Source organism: Meles meles, chromosome 1 (genome assembly GCF_922984935.1).
Source record: "Meles meles chromosome 1, mMelMel3.1 paternal haplotype, whole genome shotgun sequence".
Taxonomy (NCBI): Eukaryota; Metazoa; Chordata; class Mammalia; order Carnivora; family Mustelidae; genus Meles; species Meles meles.
The window spans coordinates 119,060,165-119,080,855 of NC_060066.1; the positions used below are offsets into that span (position 1 = coordinate 119,060,165).

General features: G+C 40.6%; 1 protein-coding gene across 1 annotated transcript; it reads left to right on the forward strand.

The window, feature by feature from the left end:
- The first annotated feature begins 140 nt into the window (after window positions 1–140).
- LOC123949661 (monocarboxylate transporter 1-like) lies at window positions 141–18,059 on the forward strand. Its single transcript, XM_046017231.1, has 5 exons — window positions 141–218; window positions 10,522–10,782; window positions 11,857–12,000; window positions 15,235–16,101; window positions 17,424–18,059. Exons 2-5 carry the CDS (start codon window positions 10,566–10,568, stop codon window positions 17,630–17,632), a joined length of 1,437 nt encoding a protein of 478 aa, XP_045873187.1. The 5' UTR covers window positions 141–218; window positions 10,522–10,565; the 3' UTR covers window positions 17,633–18,059.
- Window positions 18,060–20,691: the final 2,632 nt, after the last annotated feature.

The following is a 20,691-nucleotide window of genomic DNA, read 5'->3' on the forward strand; positions in this document are numbered from 1 at the left end:
AAAGAAAAAGACTGTCAACCAAGAATGCTATATCCAGTAATACTATCCTTCAAAATAAAGAAGAGGGTAAAACATTCCCGGATAAGCAAAAACTGAGAGAATTCATTGCCTGCTGTCCTACACTACAAAAAGTACCAAAAGCTGTCCTTTAGGTTGCATTGAAAGGACACTGGACAGTAACTCAAATCCCCATGAAGAAATACAGACCAGCAGTAAAGGTAAATATGTAGGTAAATATAAAAGACAGTATAAAGATATTTTTTATTTGTAACTTTTTGTCTTCTACCTGATTTGAAAGACAATATATAAAGCAAAATCATAAAACTGTTTATGGGCTTATAATGTATAAAGATGTAATTTGTGTGTCAATAGTACTGTAAAAATGGGGGCTGTGTAGGAACACAGTTTTCTGTATGCTGTTGCAATTAAGTTGGTATTAATCCTCACTAGATTGTTTTAGATTAAGAATTAATTGCTAGGTGCCTGGGTGGCACAGTCAGCTAAGTGTCTTACTCTTGATTTTGCTCTGGTCATGAATTCATGGGTTATGAGAATGAACCCTTTGAGGGGCTCTGTGCTCAGCAGGAAATCTGCTTGGGGTTCTCTATCTCCCTCTTCCTCTGCCCCTCCTCTCTGCATGTGCCCACTCTCTCTCACACACATACGAATAAATAAATCCTAAAAAAAAAAAAAAGATATTAATTACAATCCATAAGACAACCACTAAGAGAATAGCAAAAATATGGTGATGTAAACAAGGTAGTTAAAGGGCACACTAAAAATATCTATATGACACTCAAGAAGATTGTGATGGAGAAAGAGAGAAATAAAAAAGACATTAGACATAGAGAAAACAAATAGGAAAATGGCAGACTTAAATCCTATCTTATCAGTAATTACAGCAAATGTCTTCTTTGGAGAAATGTCTGTTCATGTCTTCTGCCCATTTTCCAATTGGATTGTTTGGGGTTTTTTGGTGTGAGTTGTGTAAGTTCTTTATACATTTTAGATACTAACCCTTTATTAGACATGTCACTTGCAAATATCTGCTCCTATTCAGTGGGTTGTCTTTTTGTTTTGTTGGTTGTTTCCTTTGCTGTGCAGAAGCTTTTTATTCTGATGTAGTCCTTATAGTTTATTTTTGCCCTTGTTTCTCTTGCCTTAGGAGATATCTAGAAAAATGTTGCCAGGCAGATGTCAGAAGAATTACTGCCTGTGCTCTCTTTTAGGATTTTTATGGTTTCAAGTCTCACATTAGGTCCTTACTCCATTTTGAGTTAATTTTTGTGTATGGTGTAAGAAAATGGTCCAGTTTCATTCTTTTACATGTAGCTCTCCAGCTTTCCCAGCACCGTTTGTTGAAGAGACTGTCTTTTTCTCATTGTATATTCTTGCCTCCTTTGTTGTAGATTAACTGGCCATATAATCATGAGTTTTTTCTGGGCTTTCTATTCTGTTCCATTGATCTTTGTCTGTTTCATACTGTTTTGATTACTACAGCCTAGTAATATAACTTGAAATCTGGGATTATGATACCTCAGGTTTGTTCTTCTATTTCAAGGTTGCTATGGCTATTTTGGGGTCTTTTGTGGTTCCATACAAATTTTAGGATTACTTGTTCTAGTTCTGTGAAAAATGTTGTTGACATTTTGATAGGGATTGCATTCGATCTGTAGATTGTTTTGTGTAGTATAGACATTTTAACAATATTCTTCCAGTCCATGACTATGGACTATATTTCCATTTGTTTCTGTCATCTTTACTTTCCTTCATCAGTGTCTTATAGTTTTCAGTGTATAGGTCTTTCACCTCCTTGGTTAGGGTTATTCCTAGATATTTTATTGTTTTTGGTACAAATTGTAAATGGACAGAATTTTTTATTTGTTTAAATGATCTGACTATATGTTATAATATATGCACTTTAGATTCAAAGACACAGACTGGTTTAAAGTAAACAGATGAGGTGTGCTTGAGTGGCTCAGTCAGTTAAGCGTCTGCCTTTGGCTTAGGTCATGATTTCAGGGTCCTGTGATGTGGATCAGGTCAAGATTTCAGGGTTGTGCAATTGAGCCCCAAGTCAGGCTCTGCACTGGGTGTGGAGTCTCTTGGGGTGCCTGGGTGGCTCAGTCAGTTAAGAATCTGCCTTGGGCTCAGCTCATGATCTCAGGATCCTGGGATGGAGCCCCACGTCAGACTCCCTGCTCAGTGGGGAGTCTACTTTTCTCTCTCCCTCTGCTCCTCCTGCCTGCTTGTGCACTCTCTCTCTCTCTCAAATAAATAATTAGAATCTTAAAAAATAAAAAAGATTCTCTCTCTACCTTTCCTTCTCCCCCTCCCCAACCTGTCCTCTCAAAAAAAAAAAAAATCTCAATAACTTAAACTTTCACCTTAAGAAACTTGAAAAAAAGAAACTAAATGCAAAGAATGCAGAATAAAGGAAGTAATAAAGATTAGAAAATAAATAAATGAACTAGAAAGTATAAAAACAACAGAGAAAATCAATGAAACCAAAAGATGGTTCTTTGAAAAGCTCAAAAAAATTGACACTCTTAGCTAAACTACATAGGAAAAAAAGAAAAAGAAGACTCAAATTATTAAAACCAGAAATGAAAGAGGGTACATTATGTGTAATGAAGAATTAACCTCACCTGTAGAGAGATCTGGTCTTTGCCATTGGCAACTGCGATTCCATCTCTAGGCCTCTGGAAAGTCTTGCCTACCAGGGGTTTCATTGTTTGCCCGGGGCCTTTGGCTGTATTGGATCATTTCCAACCTTCAAAGGAGCTAAAGGCTAAAGGAATTAGCCTACTCTATGGGAAGAGCTGGAGACTAATGTTCAGCCATGCGAGTAATATATGGCCAAGGCCCATTGAAAAGTCTGGACACTAAAGATCTGGGTGGGCTTCTTTGGTCGGTAATACTCCATTGTCACACATTGTGTCTGGAAGAGTTAATGCTCTCCATGACCGTGGGAAGAGATGATCAGAAGCTCTCCATTTGGATCTTTCCCAGACTCTGCCCTGTGCATCTCTTCCATGGTTAACTTTATCCTGTATCCTTTCCTTGTAATTAGTCATCAATATAATAGATTTAGTGAGTTATGCTGAGTCCTTCCGTTAAATTATCAAGCCTGAGAGTGTTTTTAGAAACACTTCCACGGGGCGCCTGGGTGGCTCAGTGGATTAAGCCACTGCCTTCGGCTCAGGTCATGATCTCAGGGTCCTGGAATCGAGCCCCGCATCGGGCTCTCTGCTCCGCGGGGAGCCTGCTTCCTCCTCTCTCTCTGCCTCTCTGCCTACTTGTGATCTCTCTCTCTCTGTCAAATAAATAAATAAAATCTTTAAAAAAAAAAAAAAAAGAAACATTTCCACTTTTCCCCCACTAAATTTACCATTGGTGTTAAAAGTGAGGGCAGTCTTGTGGGGCCTGTTCCCAGTTGACTAAACTCTCCGTATATCTTTACTGACCTTACGGAAATAAAAAGGATTGGAAGGAAATACTATGAACATGCTAACAAATTAGAAAACCTAAACAAAATTAATAAATTTCTAGAAAGAAGAACTATCAAATGACTCAAGTAAATTTGAATGTATCTTTTTTTTTAAAAAAGATTTTATTTATTTATTTGACAGACAGAGATCACAAGTAGGCAGAGAGGCAAGCAGAGAGAGAGAGAGGGAAGCAGGCTCCCTGCTGAGCAGAGAGCCCGATGTTGTGGGGCTCGATCCCAGGACCCTGGGGTCATGACCTGAGGTGAAGACAGAGGCTTTAACCCACTGAGCCACCCAGGCACCCCTGAATGTATCTTTTATAATTGAAAAGATCAAAGTAGTCATAGAAAAAAAAAGAAACCAACAAAGAAAACTCAAAGCCCAGATGGCCTCACTAGTAAATTACATGAAACAATTAAAGAAGATTTAACACTAATCCTTTACAAACACTTTCAGAAAGTAGTAGAGGAGGGAACACTTCCTAACTTGTTCTTTGAAGTTCTTTGAAGCATTATGTCGATACCAAAACCAAAGATGTCACAAGAAAACTACAAACGACTATCCTTTATTAATAAGGATATAAAAATTCTCAACAAAATATGAATAAACTGAATACAGCAACACATACGATGGGTTATGTACCATGACAAGCTGAGATTTTATCTCAGGAACTTGAGAAATTCATATGTTGTTCCACATATGAAAATCAGCCAATATATCAAACCACATTAATGGAATAAAGACCAAAAACCACATGATCATCTTAGTAGACTTATAACAATGCATCTGATATAATCCAATACCCTTTCATGATAACACTCAACAAGGGTCCTGGGTGGCTAAGTTGGTTAAGCGACTGCCTTCAGCTGAGGTCATGATCCCAGAGTCCTGGGATTGAGTCCTGCATCAGGCTCCCAGCTCCATGGGGAATCTGATTCTCCCTCTGACCTTCTCCACTCTCATGCTCTCTCTCACTCTCTCTCAAATAAATAAATAAAATCTTAAAAAACAACAACACCTCAACAATTAGAAATAGAATGAAATTCCCCAAACTCAATAAATGGCATCAACAAAAAACTATAACTAACATCATACTTAATGGTGAACTACCAAAATCTTTCCTTCTAAGGTCAGAAATAAGACAAGGATGTCCACTCTTGATACTTCTATTTAATGCCGAACTGGAGGTTTTATCCAGGCCAACTAGGCAATGAAAATAAAAAGCATTCAGATTGTAAAGGAAGATGTAAAACTATCACAGATGGCATGATCTTTAAAAAAAAAAAAAAGATTTTATTTGTTAGCATGAGCAAGAGAGTACACAAGCGGAGGGGGTGGGGAGGGTGGCAGTGGGGAGAGGCAGAGGGAGAAGCAGACTCCCCACTGAGCAGAGAGCCCAACTCAGGGCTGGATCCCAACTTGGGGCTGGATCCCAGGACCCTAGGATCATGACCTGAGCCTAAGGCAGACACTTAACCCAATGAGCCATCCAGGCACCCCACAGATGGTATGATCTTATAAACATGAGTATTAGAAGTAATAAATGAGTTAAACAAGTTTGTAAGATGCAAGATTAATATACAAAAATCAATTATATTATGATACACTACCTATTAAAAAGCCAAAGGTAAAACTAAGAAAATAATTCAATTTATAATATCATCAAAAATAATAAAATATTCAGGAATAAATTTAAACAAGGAGGTTCAAAACATGTACAACGAAACCTACAAAATATCGCTAAAAGAAGTCCTAAATAACCTGAAAATTTTCCTGTGTTCTGGACCAGAAGACTTAATATTGTTGAGATGGCATTTTCCCCCATGTCTGTCTACAGATTCAACATAGTCCTCAAAATCTCAGCTACTTTTTTTTGCAGAAATTGACAGCAGATCCTAAAATTTATATACAAATGTAAGGACTCAGAATCATTAAAACTACCTTGGAAAAGAAGAAAAGTGGAGGGCTCATGATTCTTTATTTCAAAACTTAGTATAAAGCTACAATAATTAAGATTTTGTGGTACTGCCAGAAGGCAAGATGCATAGATCACTAGCATAGAATGGAGAGTCCAGAAATAAACCCATACATCAATAGTCCTCTGATTTTCAGCAAGGGAGCCAAGACCATCCAATGGGGAAATAATAGTCTTTTCAACAAATTGTGCTGGGATAACTGGATATCCTTATGCTAGAGAATGAATTCAGACCCCTATCTCAATAAAGCTCCTACCCCTACTCTACAGATATTAACTCAAAATGGATCAGACCTAAATGTAAGAGTTACAACTATAACCTCTTAGAAGAAAACTAAGAGATTTAATAGTAAATCTCTGTGACTTTGGATTAGGCAATGGTCTCTTAGATATGACACCAAAAGCACAAGCAACAAAAGAGAAAATACATAGGACTTCATAAAAATGTTTAAAAGACTCCACAAAAAAGAGTGAAAAGACAACTCAATGAATGGGAAAAATATTTACAATTCATTTATCTGATAGGCAACTTGTATCTCAAGTACAGGCGTGCTTTGTTATGCTTTGCTTTATTTATCTTTGCACGTATTGCGTATTTTTACAAATTGAAGGTTTATAGCAACCTTGAGTCAAGCAAGTCTATCGGTGCCATTTTTTCCAATGGCATTAGCTCATTTCATGTTTCTGTGTCACATTTTGATAATTTTCACAATATTTCAAACTTTATTATTATTATATTTGTTATGATGATCTATGATCAGTAATCATTGTTGTTACTATAGTAATTGTTTTGGGGTGCCACAAACCAAACCCACAGAAAACAGTGAACTTAATCGATAAATGTTATGTCTTTTATGACTGCTCCACCAACCGGCGGTTCCCTGCACTTGCTCCCTCCTCAAGCCTCCCTATTCCCTGAGACACAGCAATATTACAATTGGGCCACGTAATAACCCAGCAAGGGTCTCTAAGTGTCCAAGCGAAAGGAAGAGTCGAACATCTCTCACTTCAAATCAAAAGGTAGAAATGCTAAAGTTTAGTGAGGAAGTTATGTTGAAAGCCAAAATAGGCCAAAAGTTAGGCCTCTTGTTCCAAACAGCAACAGCTGAGTTGTGAATAAAGGGAAAGTTCTTGAAGGAGATTAAAAGCGCTACTCCAGTGAATGGACAAATGATAAGAAAGCGAAACAGCCTTATTTCTGATATGGAGAAAGTTTCAATGATCTGGATAGGAGACCAAACCAGCCACAACACTCTCTTAAGCCAAAGCCTAACCCAGAGCAAGGCCCTACTCTTGTCAGTTCCGTGAAGGCTGAGAGAGGTGAGGAAGCTGCAGAAGGAAAGCGGGAAGCTAGCAGAGTTTGGTTCATGAGGTTGAAGGAAAGAAGCCGTCTCCGTAACAGAAAAGCGCAAGGCGAAGCAACAGGTGCTGATGTAGAAGCTGCAGCAAGTTCTCCAGAAGATCCGGCTCGGATCATGAATGAAAGTGATCATGTCAAAAACAGATTGTCAGTGCAGGCAAAACAGCGTGCTCTTGGAAGATGCTATCTAGGTCTTTCATCACTAGAGGGAAGAAGTCAGTGCCTGGCTTCCAAGCCTCAAGGGGAAGGCTGACTCTCTGGATAGGGACGACTGCAGCCGGTGACTGAGGAAGCCAGTGCTCATTTGCCCTTCTGAAAACCCTGGTGCCCTCAAGAACTCTGCTAAATCTCTTCCGCCTGTGCTCTGTAAATGGAACAGCAAAGCCTGGACGACAGCACATCGCTTACACCACGGTTTACTGAGTATTTGAAGCGCACTGTTGAGACCTACTGCTCATTTAAAAAAAAAAAAAGATTCCTTTTAAAATATTACTCTCATTCACCATATACCATATATCACAGAGTTCTGATGGAAATGTACTATGAGATTAATGTCATTTTCATGCCTGCTAACAAGCATCCATTCTCCAGCCCATAGATCAAGGAGTCATTTCGACTTTCAGTGGTCATCATTTAAGACATACATTTCATAAAGTGATTGCTGCCATAAATAATGATTCCTCTGATGGATCTAGGCAAAGTAAATTTAAAAACTCTGCAAAGGATTCACCATTCTATTTTTTTTTAAGATTTATTTATTTTTATTTTTTAGAGGGGAGAGAGAACACATGCCTGAGTGGGGGGAAGGGCAGATGAAGAGGGAGAGGGAGAGGATCTCAAGCAGACTCCTAGCTGAGCGCAGAGTCCAACACAGGCTGGATCCCAGGACCCTGGGATCATGACCTGAGCCGAAGGCAGATGCTTAACCAATTGAGCCGCCCAGGCGCCCCAGGATTCACTATTCTAGATGCCACTAAGAACATTTGTGATTCATGAGAAGAGGTCACAGTATCAACATTAAGAGGAGTTTGGAGAAAGTTAAATCCAGCCCTCACGGATGACTTTGAGGGGTTCAAGACTTCAGTGGAGGAAGTAGCTACAGATGTGGTGGGAACAGCAAGTGAACCAGAATTAGAAGTGGAGCCTGAAGACGGGACTGAATTGCTTCCGTCTCACAGTAAAACTTGAATGGGTGAGGAACTGCTTCAGATGCATCAGTCAAGAAAGTGATTTCTTGAGACGGAAGATGCTGAAGACGCTGTGAAGACTGTTGCAATGACAACAGAGGATTTAGAATAGGACATGAACTTCGTTGACCCAGCAGCAGCAGGGTTTGGGAGGGTTCCTCTAGTTTTGAAAGAATTCCCATTGCAGGTCAAATGTTATCAAACAGCATCACATGCTGCAAATTGTTCATGAAAGGAAGAGTCTACCAATGTGGCAAACTTCACTCTTCTCTTACATGAAGATGTTTCTGCAGCCACCGCAGCCTTCAGCAACCGCCACCGTGCTCGTCAGCAGCCATCAGCCTCTAGGCAAGACCCTACACCAGCAAAAAGATTGCACTCACCGAAAACTCAGATGATGGTTAGCAATTTTCTAACAATGAAGGTTTTTTTAAAAAAAGATTTTATTTATTTGACAGACAGAGATCCCAAGTAGGCAGAGAGGCAGGCAAAGAGAGAGGGGGAGGCAGGCTCCCTGCTGAGCAGAGAGCTTGATGTGGGACTCGATCCCAGAACCCTGGGATCATGACCTGAGCTGAAGGCAGAAGCTTTAACCCACTGAGCCACATAGGCACCCCTGAAGTTTTTTTGTTTTTGTTTTTTAAGATTTTGTATTTATTTATTTGTCAGAGAGAGAGAAAGAGCAAGTGAGCACAGGCAGGGAGAGTAGCAGTCAGAGGGAGAAGCAGGCTCCCCGCTAAGCTGGGAGCCTGTTGTGAGACTTGATCCCAGGACCCTGGAATCATGACCTGAGCCGAAGACAGATGTCTAACCGACTGAGCCACCCAGGTGTCCCAACAATTAAGTTTTTTTTTTTTAACAATCAAGTATTTTTAAGTTAAGATGTATACATTGTCTTTTTAGCATAATGGTATTGCACACTTAATAGACACTATAGTGTAAACACAACTTGTATATGCGTAATTTTTGAAACCAAATTTTTGAAACCAAATTTTTTGAAAATTCTTGAAACCAAAATTTATTTAACTTGCATTATTGCAATATTTGCTGTATTTCAGTGGTCTGGAACTGAACCTGCAATATCTCTGAGGTATGCCTGTATATACAGAACTCTTACCACTGAATGGTTAAAAAAAATTTAATAGAAAAAATAGGTAAAGAATTTGAATAGGCATTTCTCCAAAGAAGACATTTCTCCAAAGACCTATAAAAATCAAAATAATGACGAGTTACTACTTCACACACATTAGGATGGTTAAAAGTCATAAAGAGACATCACAAATGTTGGTGGTGATGTCGAAAAATTGGAAACTTCTTACATTGCTGGTGGAATTGTAAAGTGGTGCAGCCACTTTGCAAAAGTTTGGCAGTTTCTCAAAATGTTAGACAGAATTACCAAGTGACCTAGCATTTCTACTAAGTAAGTATTCACCCAAAAGAATCAAAAAGTTGTCCACACAAAAACCTGCACACAAAATTTAATAGCCCCAAAGCTGAAAGAACTTTTCTTTTTTGAAGATTTTATTTACTTATTTGACAGAAAGACAGAGATCACAAGTAGGCAGAGAGGCAGGCAGAGAGAGGGGGAAGCAGGCTCCCTGCTGGGCATAGAGCCTGATGCAGGGCTCGATCCCAGAACCCTGAGACCATGACCCAAGCCAAAGGCGGAGACTTAACCCACTGAGCCACCCAGGCGCCCTGGAAAGAACTTTTCTTTGGAAAATTGCTATGTGTCTAGTGAGTTATGGGATATTAGTAGGTCCTTCCTGAAATTTTTAAGTTAGCCTATGAATTCTAGAGAACAGAAAAATTGGGTAAGTATGGCAGAATATATTTTGGGAAAGGAGAGAAATTATAAAGGAAGTACCTAAATGTGAAGCTTTTTTAGTGTGTGCATTGTGAGTATCGCATGCATAGAAGTCAAGTGAATTACTTAAATTACTGACATATTATTAGAACAGGTATAATATAATATTATATATTAGTATATAGTAATAATTTATATTAATTGTTAATATATTATTGTTATATAATATAAGTTTGAAGAAGCAGTATATTTTTTGCAAAGGATTGAAAAGGATTTTGGTGTATGATTCAAGTAGTGGTGAGTTTTCAACTTTAAGCCTATGCAACTTTACGCTTATGCAAAGAAATGACTCTTGGATTTTTTTTTTTTTTAAGATTTTATTTATTTATTTGACAGAGAGAGATCACAAGTAGGCAGAGAGAGAGAGAGAGAGAGAGGAGGAAGCAGGCTCCCTGCCGAGCAGAGAGCCCGATGCGGGGCTCGATCCCAGGACCTGGGATCATGACCTGGGCCGAAGGCAGAGGCTTTAACCCACTGAGCCACCCAGGCGCCCCTTGGATTTTTTTTTTTTACTGTGTTCACAGAGTGCAGGTAACATTGAAAATAATTCCAGTTATTTATGATGAAAGTGCAAGGCATTTTATGGAAGTGCTTTATATTGACCTACTTATTGTGTACTATTTTAATTTCATATCCTTTAGATATTTGGATTTGAACTGCATTTTGGAATTCTTCGTTACGTCCAATGTCACCATCAAATGAAGGTCCCGTTAGACCCACCCCCCCAGATGGAGGCTGGGGGTGGGCAGTGGTTCTTGGAGCGTTTGTATCCATTGGCTTCTCTTGTGCATTTGGCAAATCTATTTCTGTCTTTTACAAAGAAATCGAAGAAATATTTAATGCCAGCACCAGCGAAGTGTCATGGATCTCTTCTATTATGTTTGCTGTCATGTACGCTGGCGGTAAGTACCCCGAAGGCCTGCTCTGTTAATTTTCAGTAGACCAACAAAAGCTCCATAGTGAATGGTTTTTGTTCTTGATGCCTTTGCGTGTAAGATATTTAAAATGTTAGTTTTTGAAGCTATGTGGCTGGAGTCATATTTTTCATTCCCCTTAATGATGAAGGCGCTGTTTAAGTCAGTTATATGGCAAAACGAATCTCATTATAAAGGAGAACCTTCTTGAAAAATGGTTTTGTGTTGGTTGCTGGTGTGTGGAAAGTCAGTTGATACTCATGCTTTAATGATATATCCCTGTTAACCTCTATCACTTCTGATAGTTTATTGGTAGATTTTTTTCCCAAAAATTTAAGATAGACAAACTTATCTTTAGCAAATACTGATAGTTTGGTTTCTTCCTTTCCTCACAACCTTCTTGCCCCCTGTCTTACCGCACTGCCTCGGACCTCCTGTATAATGCTGAAGAAAAGTGGTGATGGTAGGCATTCTTGTTTTGTAGTTCTGTTTTGGTTTTGTCGTTTTCTATGAGAAACAAAGCCCATTTCAGCTAATTTGAAAATGTGCGCTAAAATCCAAAGTTTTGATCGGATTTGCTCATACTTCGCTTCATGTTCACGTGCATTTGCTCCAGGTGACCACCCAAAAAATGAAAAACAGAGCAAACTTGCTACATATATGTTGATAATACCCTAGATATGTAGGCTGCATGGATCTAGGATACATCTACATGAAGAATCCTGTCAACACTTGCAATCAGGGTATCTGCAGCCTCATCTGCCTTGAAGGAAATCGGTTCAGGTCTTCCATCCTTCAGTTAAAATCCATCCAGTATGTTCTAGGTACACAGAAGACATATGCAGTACTTTGTACAATCAATCCTTTATTTTTCCCATTACACAAACCTGTGACTCTGAAATAAGATAGAAAGCAATATTTCTTACCGCTGTCTTCTGTTTTACCTGTTTGTTTTGGGGGGTGGGGTGTTTATGCCTCAGCATCCTTCCTTGTCAGTAATGCCTTGTGTGGGTGTGAGGGGTGGGCTTCTCCTGTATGTGTAAGTTGTTTGTTCTCTCCTAGGTCCAATCAGCAGTATCCTGGTGAATAGGTATGGCAGTCGTCCAGTCATCATTGTTGGTGGCTGCTTGTCGGGCTGTGGCTTGATTGCAGCTTCGTTCTCCAGCACTGTACAGGAACTTTACTTGTGTGTTGGATTCATTGGAGGTGAGTTGCTACTGATGTATTATAGGCGCCCCTATGTATGTATACTGATGTAAATAGGCGCCCCTATTTATTTATGTATTTTGTCTTAAGAAACATAGTGACCAATTCTGGAACACTGAAAAGAACTAAAATAAAATAAAATAAAGTAAAATAAAAACAAAACATAGCGGCCATAAGTGAAGGGTGTGTGGCAAGTTGTTGAAATGGTAGTCATCAGCTATTCCCACTCACTATTCTTCTATCCAAAAAGAAATTGTGGGGCGCTTGGGTGGCTCAGTCATTGTCTGCCTTCAGCTCAGGTCATGCTCCCAGGGTCCTGGGAATGAGCCCCGCATTGGGCTCCCTGCTCCACGGGAAGCCTGTTCTTCCTCTCCCACTCCCCCTGCTTATGTTCCCTCTCTCACTGTGTCTCTCTCTGTCAAATAAATAAAAACTAAATCTTTAAAAAGAAGAAAGAAAAAAAATTGTTTCAAATGAGAGTAAGTGAGAGGGCACCTGGGTGGCTCAGTGGGTTAAGCCTCTGCCTTCGGCTCAGGTCATGATCTCAGGGTTCTGGGATTGAGGCCCGCATCGGGCTCTCTGCTCAGCGGGAAGCCTGCTTCCCCCCTTCTCGCTCTGCCTGCCTCTCTGCCTACCTGTGATCTCAATCTCTCTGTCAAATAAATAAATAAAAATCTTAAAAAAAATTAGAGTAAGAGAGGATGTCAGATACAAAGCAAGAATCTTTTGGTAGAGAAGCCATATACATTTTCAAGGGATTAAGGACACATGAGAAAATCTCTTCTCCCCCTTTAATAACACTGGGAAATGAAACAGTTGAGGATAGAGAATATAGATCATCTATTGCCCTACAATTCAGAGAAAACCATTAATATTTTGATGCTCATACATTTTTTATGCATACACATATGCTTTTTTAGTGTAATGTTTGTAACCAGTTTTTTTTTTTGTTTTTTTTTTTAAAGAGAACACCCCTTCCTGCAGGGGTCCAGGGTACAGAACCTGTCAAAGTATGGTGTAACCAGTTTTTTAACTTACTAATACATTCTGTATATAGTCTCCTGTCTCAATGAACATAGTATAGCAGCTACTACTTTTTCCATTGGATGGGTGTGCCATAGTTTATTTGACCATTCTCTAATTGAAAGATCTTTAGGTTGTTTGTATTTTTCACTATTAATTAACCCTATTTGTATGATAGTGCTTCTTTGTGTATCTTTGCAAACATGATAATTTCCTTAGGACAAATTTTAGAAATGGAATTACTAGGGGAAAAAGTTTTTGGTATGATTGGCCAAACATCCTTTTAGAAAGGTTTTAATAATGTACAGTTCACCTGCAGGATCTGAGATGATGTTAGTAATAGGTATTTTCTTTTTGGATCTGTACTTTTACTACATTAATTAAAATTTTAAACATTTAAATATTGTAATTCATCTAGAGTATTTGAATAACATAAGGAAGGAACAGAACTTTCTTTGTTCCCTCTTGGTTATTCAGCCTATTGGTTACTAACTCACTCAATAAATACTTGTCCCTACCATATGTCAGGGACTGTTCCAAGCTCCATGGGGATTGAGTCAACATGGTAGATAAGATTCCAGCTCTGTAGTGGAGGGAAGCAGACAATAAACAGATGAACAAGTAAATGAGTAAGTAAGAAAAATATCAGCTTGTGATAAGTACTTTGCAAAAATGTGAAACAGAATTTTGATGGAGAAGGATTGAATGGTCCCTAAAAGGAAGTCCTCTCAGGGTTGGTACCTTGAGTTGAGATCTGAATGATAAGTAGGAATCAAGTTTGTGAAAATCTAGAGGAACAACTGTGCTGAGCACATATGAGAATATGCTGAGATGTGGGTAGGAAAGTAGGTAAAGGCCAAATCATGGTGCTTCCTAACCCAGAGTAAAAAGCTGTAGATGACGGTCATTAGAGAGACTGAATGGGTTGCATTCTACCTGCAAATGCTCCCTTCTGCCTACAAAGGAAGCAAGAATGGGAGACCACTTAGGAGGTTATGGGATACTTGTCTCAACTCCATTGATCAAAATCTACTCTTTCCCTATTAAGTTAAATGTATCTCTTGGTCCTATTTCTGGACTTTTCCCCAATTTTATTGATCAGTTTTTCCATTTTTGATGAAGGGTACAGTGTTCTCATCACTATAGCTGTAGCTATAGAAAATATTTCTATATCTGTCACTGTTGGTCTCACCAATTATTTATACTTTTTGAATATTTCTAATGTATTTGTACTGTAAGTGGTATTTTTTTTTAAAGATTTACCTATTTATTTTAAAAAGAGTGTGAGAGAGCAGGGGGAGGTGCAAAGGAAGAGGGAGAGAATCCCAAGCAGACTCCCCACTGAGTGCAGAGCTGGACATGGGCCTTGATCTAATGACCCTGAGATCGTAACTTGAGCCAAAATCAAGAGTTGGAACTGAGCCACCCAGGCGTTGCATCTCTGGGTGTGTTTTGCAGTCATTGTACCTCATCTGAAAAATTGAATGCATTGACATTTTCATAGAAAATTAGACATAGAAAATGTCTAATTTTCATAGAAATTAGGGGCACCTGGGTGGCTCAGTTGGTTGAGTGACTACCTTCGGCTCAGGTCATGATCCCAGACTTCCAGGATCGAGTCCCGCATCAGGCTCCCAGCAACTTAGGGAGTCTGCTTTTCCCTCTGACCTTCTCCTCTCTCATGCTCTCTCTCACTCATTCTCTCTCAAATAAATAAATAAAATCTTTTAAAAAAACTTTTTCTAAAAAAAAAATTACACTAAATTAATGGATTTACTAAGGTAGTATGAGCATCTTCACAACGTTATGTTTACTGTCCTGAAATATTTTCTCTCTCCCGACCCCCTTTCTTCTTTTCCTGCCTCTGCCCCTCCTCTCTGTCTTGCTCTCTGAGTTTACAAGATTTATCTTCTCTCCTTTATGTTTTCAATTCCCTAATCTTCAGGAAACCTAAAATTATGAAATTAAACAAAAGAGCCTACATTTATTATTCTTATTATTGCTAAAGCAAAAGGAATTATTTTAATGTTATAGTTTAAATCTAGAAATTACTGCATAAAGAGATTTTATGTCTGTATTAGATAACAGCCCACTTAATGATCTACCAGTTATAATGATGATTTTGACCTCTTGCCAGTTTGTCTAGTTGATTAATAACAAATATGTTTCTGACATTTACTATGGTATGTAATTCTTCCCCCCTCCTCCCAGGTCTTGGGCTTGCCTTCAACTTGAATCCTGCTCTGACCATGATTGGCAAGTATTTCTACAAGAGGCGACCGTTGGCAAACGGACTGGCCATGGCCGGCAGCCCTGTGTTCCTCTCCACCCTGGCCCCCCTCAATCAGGCTTTCTTCGGTATCTTTGGCTGGAGAGGGAGCTTCCTAATTCTCGGGGGCCTCCTCCTGAACTGCTGTGTGGCTGGAGCCCTGATGCGACCAATAGCGCCCCCAGCGACAAGTGCGGGGAAAGACAGGTCCAAAGAACCCCATCAGGAACCTGGAAAATCTGATGTAGAAAAGGGGGCAGGTGATGCAAATACAGACTTTAGTGGCGGAAACCCCAAAGAGGAGAAACGATCAGTTTTTCAAACAGTGAACAAAGTTATGGACTTATCCCTGTTTACCCACAGAGGCTTTCTACTGTACCTTTCTGGGAATGTGATCATGGCTTTTGGGATGGCTACTCCTTTAGTTTTTCTTAATAGTTATGCCAAGAGTCAACATTACTCTAGCGAGAAGTCGGCCTTCCTTCTTTCCATTCTGGCTTTTGTTGACATGGTAGCTAGACCTTCTATGGGACTCGTAGCCAACACCAAGTGGATAAGACCTCGAGTTCAATATTTTTTTGCAGCTTCTATTGTTGCAAACGGAGTGTGTCACCTGCTAGCGCCTTTGTCCTCCAGCTACATTGGGTTCTGTGTCTATGTGGGCTTCCTCGGATTTGCATTTGGGTGGTTTAGCTCAGTGTTGTTTGAAACCCTGATGGACCTCGTTGGACCCCAGAGGTTCTCCAGCGCCGTGGGATTGGTGACCATTGTGGAATGCTGTCCTGTCCTCCTGGGGCCACCTCTTTTAGGTATCGTATGCCTTACTCCCTCTTTGGTTCTATTAACATGAAGCAGGTGCTAGAAAGCCAAGATTAGTAAGCTGCCTGGTGGCAGAAGGTATTTCCAATTCCTCTAGCCTCAGTGCTGGCACCGTGCTTGGCACAGCAGAACTGCTCGATTCTTACAGAAGTGAATTACACTCAACCATCCACCTGAAAGGGGAGTCAAAAACAATTGCAAATTTAAAAATTTATTAAAATAACCTTTTCTGCTCATAAAACTAACATGTTTATTATAGAAAAATATTATAGAAAAACATACAGAAAAACATGTTTATTAGAGAAAAATATTTATAGAAAAATTATAGAAAAATAGAAAAACATATACTCCACCTTATAATACCTTGGTAATTCCATTTTAATTGTGGAATTTATCCTAGTAGTAATATTTTAAAAAAATAACAGTGTTGATCAGGTGAGGGTTCACAATGTACCCGGGACTGTCTTAATCATTTCATACACCCTATGTCCCTACTTTATTATTGAAGAAACAGAGACTTCTAAAAGTGAAATAACTTGCCCAGATCACACAACTATAAATGACCATGGAACTTGATGGACGATTCTCTAAGAATACCAAAGTGTTTACAATTTAAAATTATTATTAATGCAAAATGCAAGAATCATTTAGACTTCCTCTAGATATGACTCGTGTTTTTGAGATTATGCATTCTCAATAAGGAAGGATTCTAAAAGAAGATCCGACTTTTCTGAACTCCCCACCCTCATTCCTCCCTATATCCAAAGAGAGTCCAAGTCCTATAAGTAAATTCCTATGTCTCTTTCTAAAATCAGCCCACTTTTCCATCACACCACCCTATTCACAGCTCCTGTCTCCCATCTGGGCTGCTGCTTCCCATAGCCTCCTGGCTGGTGTACCCATATCCGCTATATCCCACCTTCAATCTGTTTTCTACTCTGCAGGTAAAATTTATTTGTACAAATGCAAACCTGATAGCCCAGTTGATTAGATCTTTCCAGTTGCTTCCCAGTGTTCTCAGCCTGGAGATCAGATTTGTCCCATGGCCTACAAGGTGTCCCCCAGCCTGGCCACCAATCTCTGCAGCCTCATTTCCTGTCACTCACCTTTTGTTCTCTCTGTTCCAGCAACCCCGCCCTTCCTCCTTCCCCTCTCACTTCGCAGCTTCCTCCCACCTGCCTTTGCAGTTGCTGTTCCCTGGTCCCAGCCTTCTCCCATCCCCTCCTCCTGGATAATCCCATCCCCCTCTATGCTCCACTTCATTTACACTTTAAGAGAAAGTTCCACATAACTTTGTTTTGGGTATCTTCAGGTTATCTGAATGACATCTATGGAGACTACAAATACACCTACTGGGCATGTGGTGTGATCCTTATTGTAGCAGGCGTCCATCTCTTCATTGGCATGGGCATCAATTACCGACTTGTGGCGAAGGAACAGAAAGCAGAGGAGCAGCAGAAAAAGGAAAGCAAAGAGGAGAAGCCAAAAGAAGTTATTCAAGCAAAAGAATCCACAGAATAGAGAAGTCCATGAGCCCCCAAAGAAGAGAAACATCCCATTTGAATCATGGACAACGAGAGGAACTTTGGACCAAAAATACTTGAAAAATACTACTGAATCATGTTCTATTAGGGCTGCTCACCATGGCCTGGGGATATTTGTGTGGCTGTCCTCCAGATGATGGAGCACAAAGCTAGCTGAAGACAAAGCCCAGGTGACACCCTGCAACCTCCCGGCCCCCACTGGTGGATGCCACATGTGACATTCCTCCAGGAAGCTCCCAACTGTCTTGATGTTAATGGCTGATAGAGGGAAAAACAACCTGAAATTAACTATGTCAAGGCCTCCAGTATCTTGTAAGTCCTCCCTAGCATATGAGAGTTCTTTTGAAAACCTCCCTTTCCCTTACTTCCCCCAGCTCCCAAGTATATACTCAACCACCCTGCACAACCCCAGGGCAGGGTCCTGTTCCTGGGCTTTAATAAACCACCAGTTTGCAAGGGAGAGTCTCAAGATTTCTTTCTTGGTCATCGACTCCAGACCTCATCCCACCAAACCTCACCTATTCAAAGACTACATCAGTACCGAAGTCCACTGACGGCATTTTTATTTCATGCCTTTCCAGCAGTCCTAATGCATATGTCACATCCTTCGGGGTCAGAGGATTTACAAAAGATAACAGGTGGAAATCGCTTCTATCCAAAGTCATGTTTATTAAGGTATACTTTACATATAGGATAAGTTTCTTTTATTTATTTTTTTAAAGAATTTTTTTAAGGTTTTATTTATTCATTTAACAGAGAAGGAGAGTACAAGCAGGGAGAGCAGCAGGCAGAGTGGGAGGGAGAAGCAAGCTCCCTGCTGAGCCAGGAGCCAGATGTGGGACTCTATCCCAGGACCCTGGGATCACGACCTGAGCCGAAGGCAACCACTTAATGAACTGAACCACCCAGGCGTCCCAGGATAAATCTCTTTTATAAGACTAAAGTTTGATGCATGGTATTTAGATCAATAACTACCACCCCAATATAGAGCATTTCGAACAGCCAAAATAATTCCCTCCTGCCCCTCTGCAGTCAATTCCCTTCTTTTCCCACTGATCTGATTTCTGTCCCCTATAGTTTTGTCTTTTCCAGAATGGAATAAGTAAAATCACAAGGCATGTAGCTGGCATAATAGGAAATATATATTTGGTCTTTGTCTCTAGTTCCTGGTACCCAGTTCCTAAAACGCTTGGATTTCCAGAGCGATGAACGTCTTCTGCGTGCTAATCAGATGACTGGTGGCTGGAACCCCCTAGATAACTTCAAGAATGAGGCTGGTCTCCACAAAGGCCAATGCATGACTAGAGGGGTGGAACTTCCAGCCCCTCCCTGTGACCTCTTGGGGGGTGAGGGTGCCGGAAGTTGAGTTCAATTACTAACAGCCAATGATTTAAGCAGTTGCATCTCAGTAATGAACCCTTCTAAACTTCAAGGCTTAGAGAGCTTCCTGGTTGGTGAATATGTTGACAGGCTGGTGCTGGGAGGGTAGTGTGCTCAGGACACACAAGCTCCCACCATGCCTCCCCACAAACTTCGCCCATTGTGTCCTATGCAGCCCTTCCATTTGGCTGTTCCTGAGTCATATCCTTTAGAAATAAATCAATAAATGTAAGCAAAGTATTTCTCTGAGTTCTGTGAAATTCCTGGCAAGTTACCAAACCTGAGAAAAGCATGATGGGAACTCCCAGCTTCTAGCTAGTTAGTCAGAGGTACAGGTGGCACCCCAGGACTTGTGGCTGGAATCTGAAGTAAGGACAGCCCCATGGGACCAGACCTTTGAGGCTGTGGAATCGGACACTAACTCTAGGGACTTAGGGTTAGCCCCGAATTGGAGTGCAGGACACCTGGTTTAGAGTCGAGAGCTGGAGAAGGGGTTGTTGTTGTGGACAAAATTCAATGTCAGAAGAGTTGTAACAGAGTAACCTTCTGTATCTGGCTTCTTCTTCGCCTTTTTTTTTTTTTTTTAAGATTTTATTTATTTGACAGACAGAGATCACAAGCAGGCAGAAGCAGGCAGAGAGAGAGGAGGAAGCAGGCTCCCTGCCGAGCAGAAAGCCCAATGCAGGGCTCGATCCCAGGACCCTGAGATCATGACCTGAGCTGAAGGCAGAGGCTTTAACCCACTGAGCCACCCAGGCACATCCCCCCCCCTTTTTTAAAGATTTTATTTATTTGAGAGAGACAGTGAGAAAGAGCATGATTTTTGCTTCTTTAAGATTTGGATTCTTTAAGATTTGGGGTGCCTGGGTGGCTCAGTAGGTTGAGTGTCTGCCCTCGGCTCAGGTCATGATCCTAGGGTCCTGGGATCGAGCCCCACGTTAGGCTTCCTGTTCAGCCGGGAGCCTGCTTCTCCCTCTCCCTCTGCTGCTCCCCCTGCTTGTGCTCTCTTTCTCTCTCTCTCTCTGTCAAATTAACAAATAAGATCTAAAAAAAAAAAAAGAGTTGGATTCTGGTGAAAGGGAGGTGAGTGTGACACTGAAGTCAAGAGCACAAAACACAAATGGCCTCAAGTCGAGATTTTGCTGGGACAGGACGGAAGCTGTGGCATGCGGAGGTCCGCAGGGTGCCGGCCCCAGTGCCGCCTTCCTGGAGACAGTGCTCTCGGGGACAGACAGCATTCCTATAGTTCTCCTTCTGATCATTTTTCACCTTCAAGTGAATGCTGAACTCAGGAAGCCTGAACGTTCAGCACTTAACCCCATCCTAGGGTTGCAGCCATACTAGAAAGTCATTTTACGGACATCAGCATCAGGAAAAAATGCAGTGTTAGAAAAAGGGAAATGCTGGTCTGAGGAGGAAGCCAGCCACTGACCTTTCCACACATGCATCCAGCATATGTTACTGATGTTTCCCTGGGGCCAGTTCTAAGCAGTATCGTAGGCACTGAAAATTCTTGAAGAAACAAAACAACTGTCTTCCACGGTTCTTCCCTTCTAGTAGGGGGAGACTGCCAGTGAAGAGTTAAGTTATACGGAAAACGGCAGTTTGAAGAATAGAGCAATGGATATAAGACCAGCCTTCATTCATTTATTCATC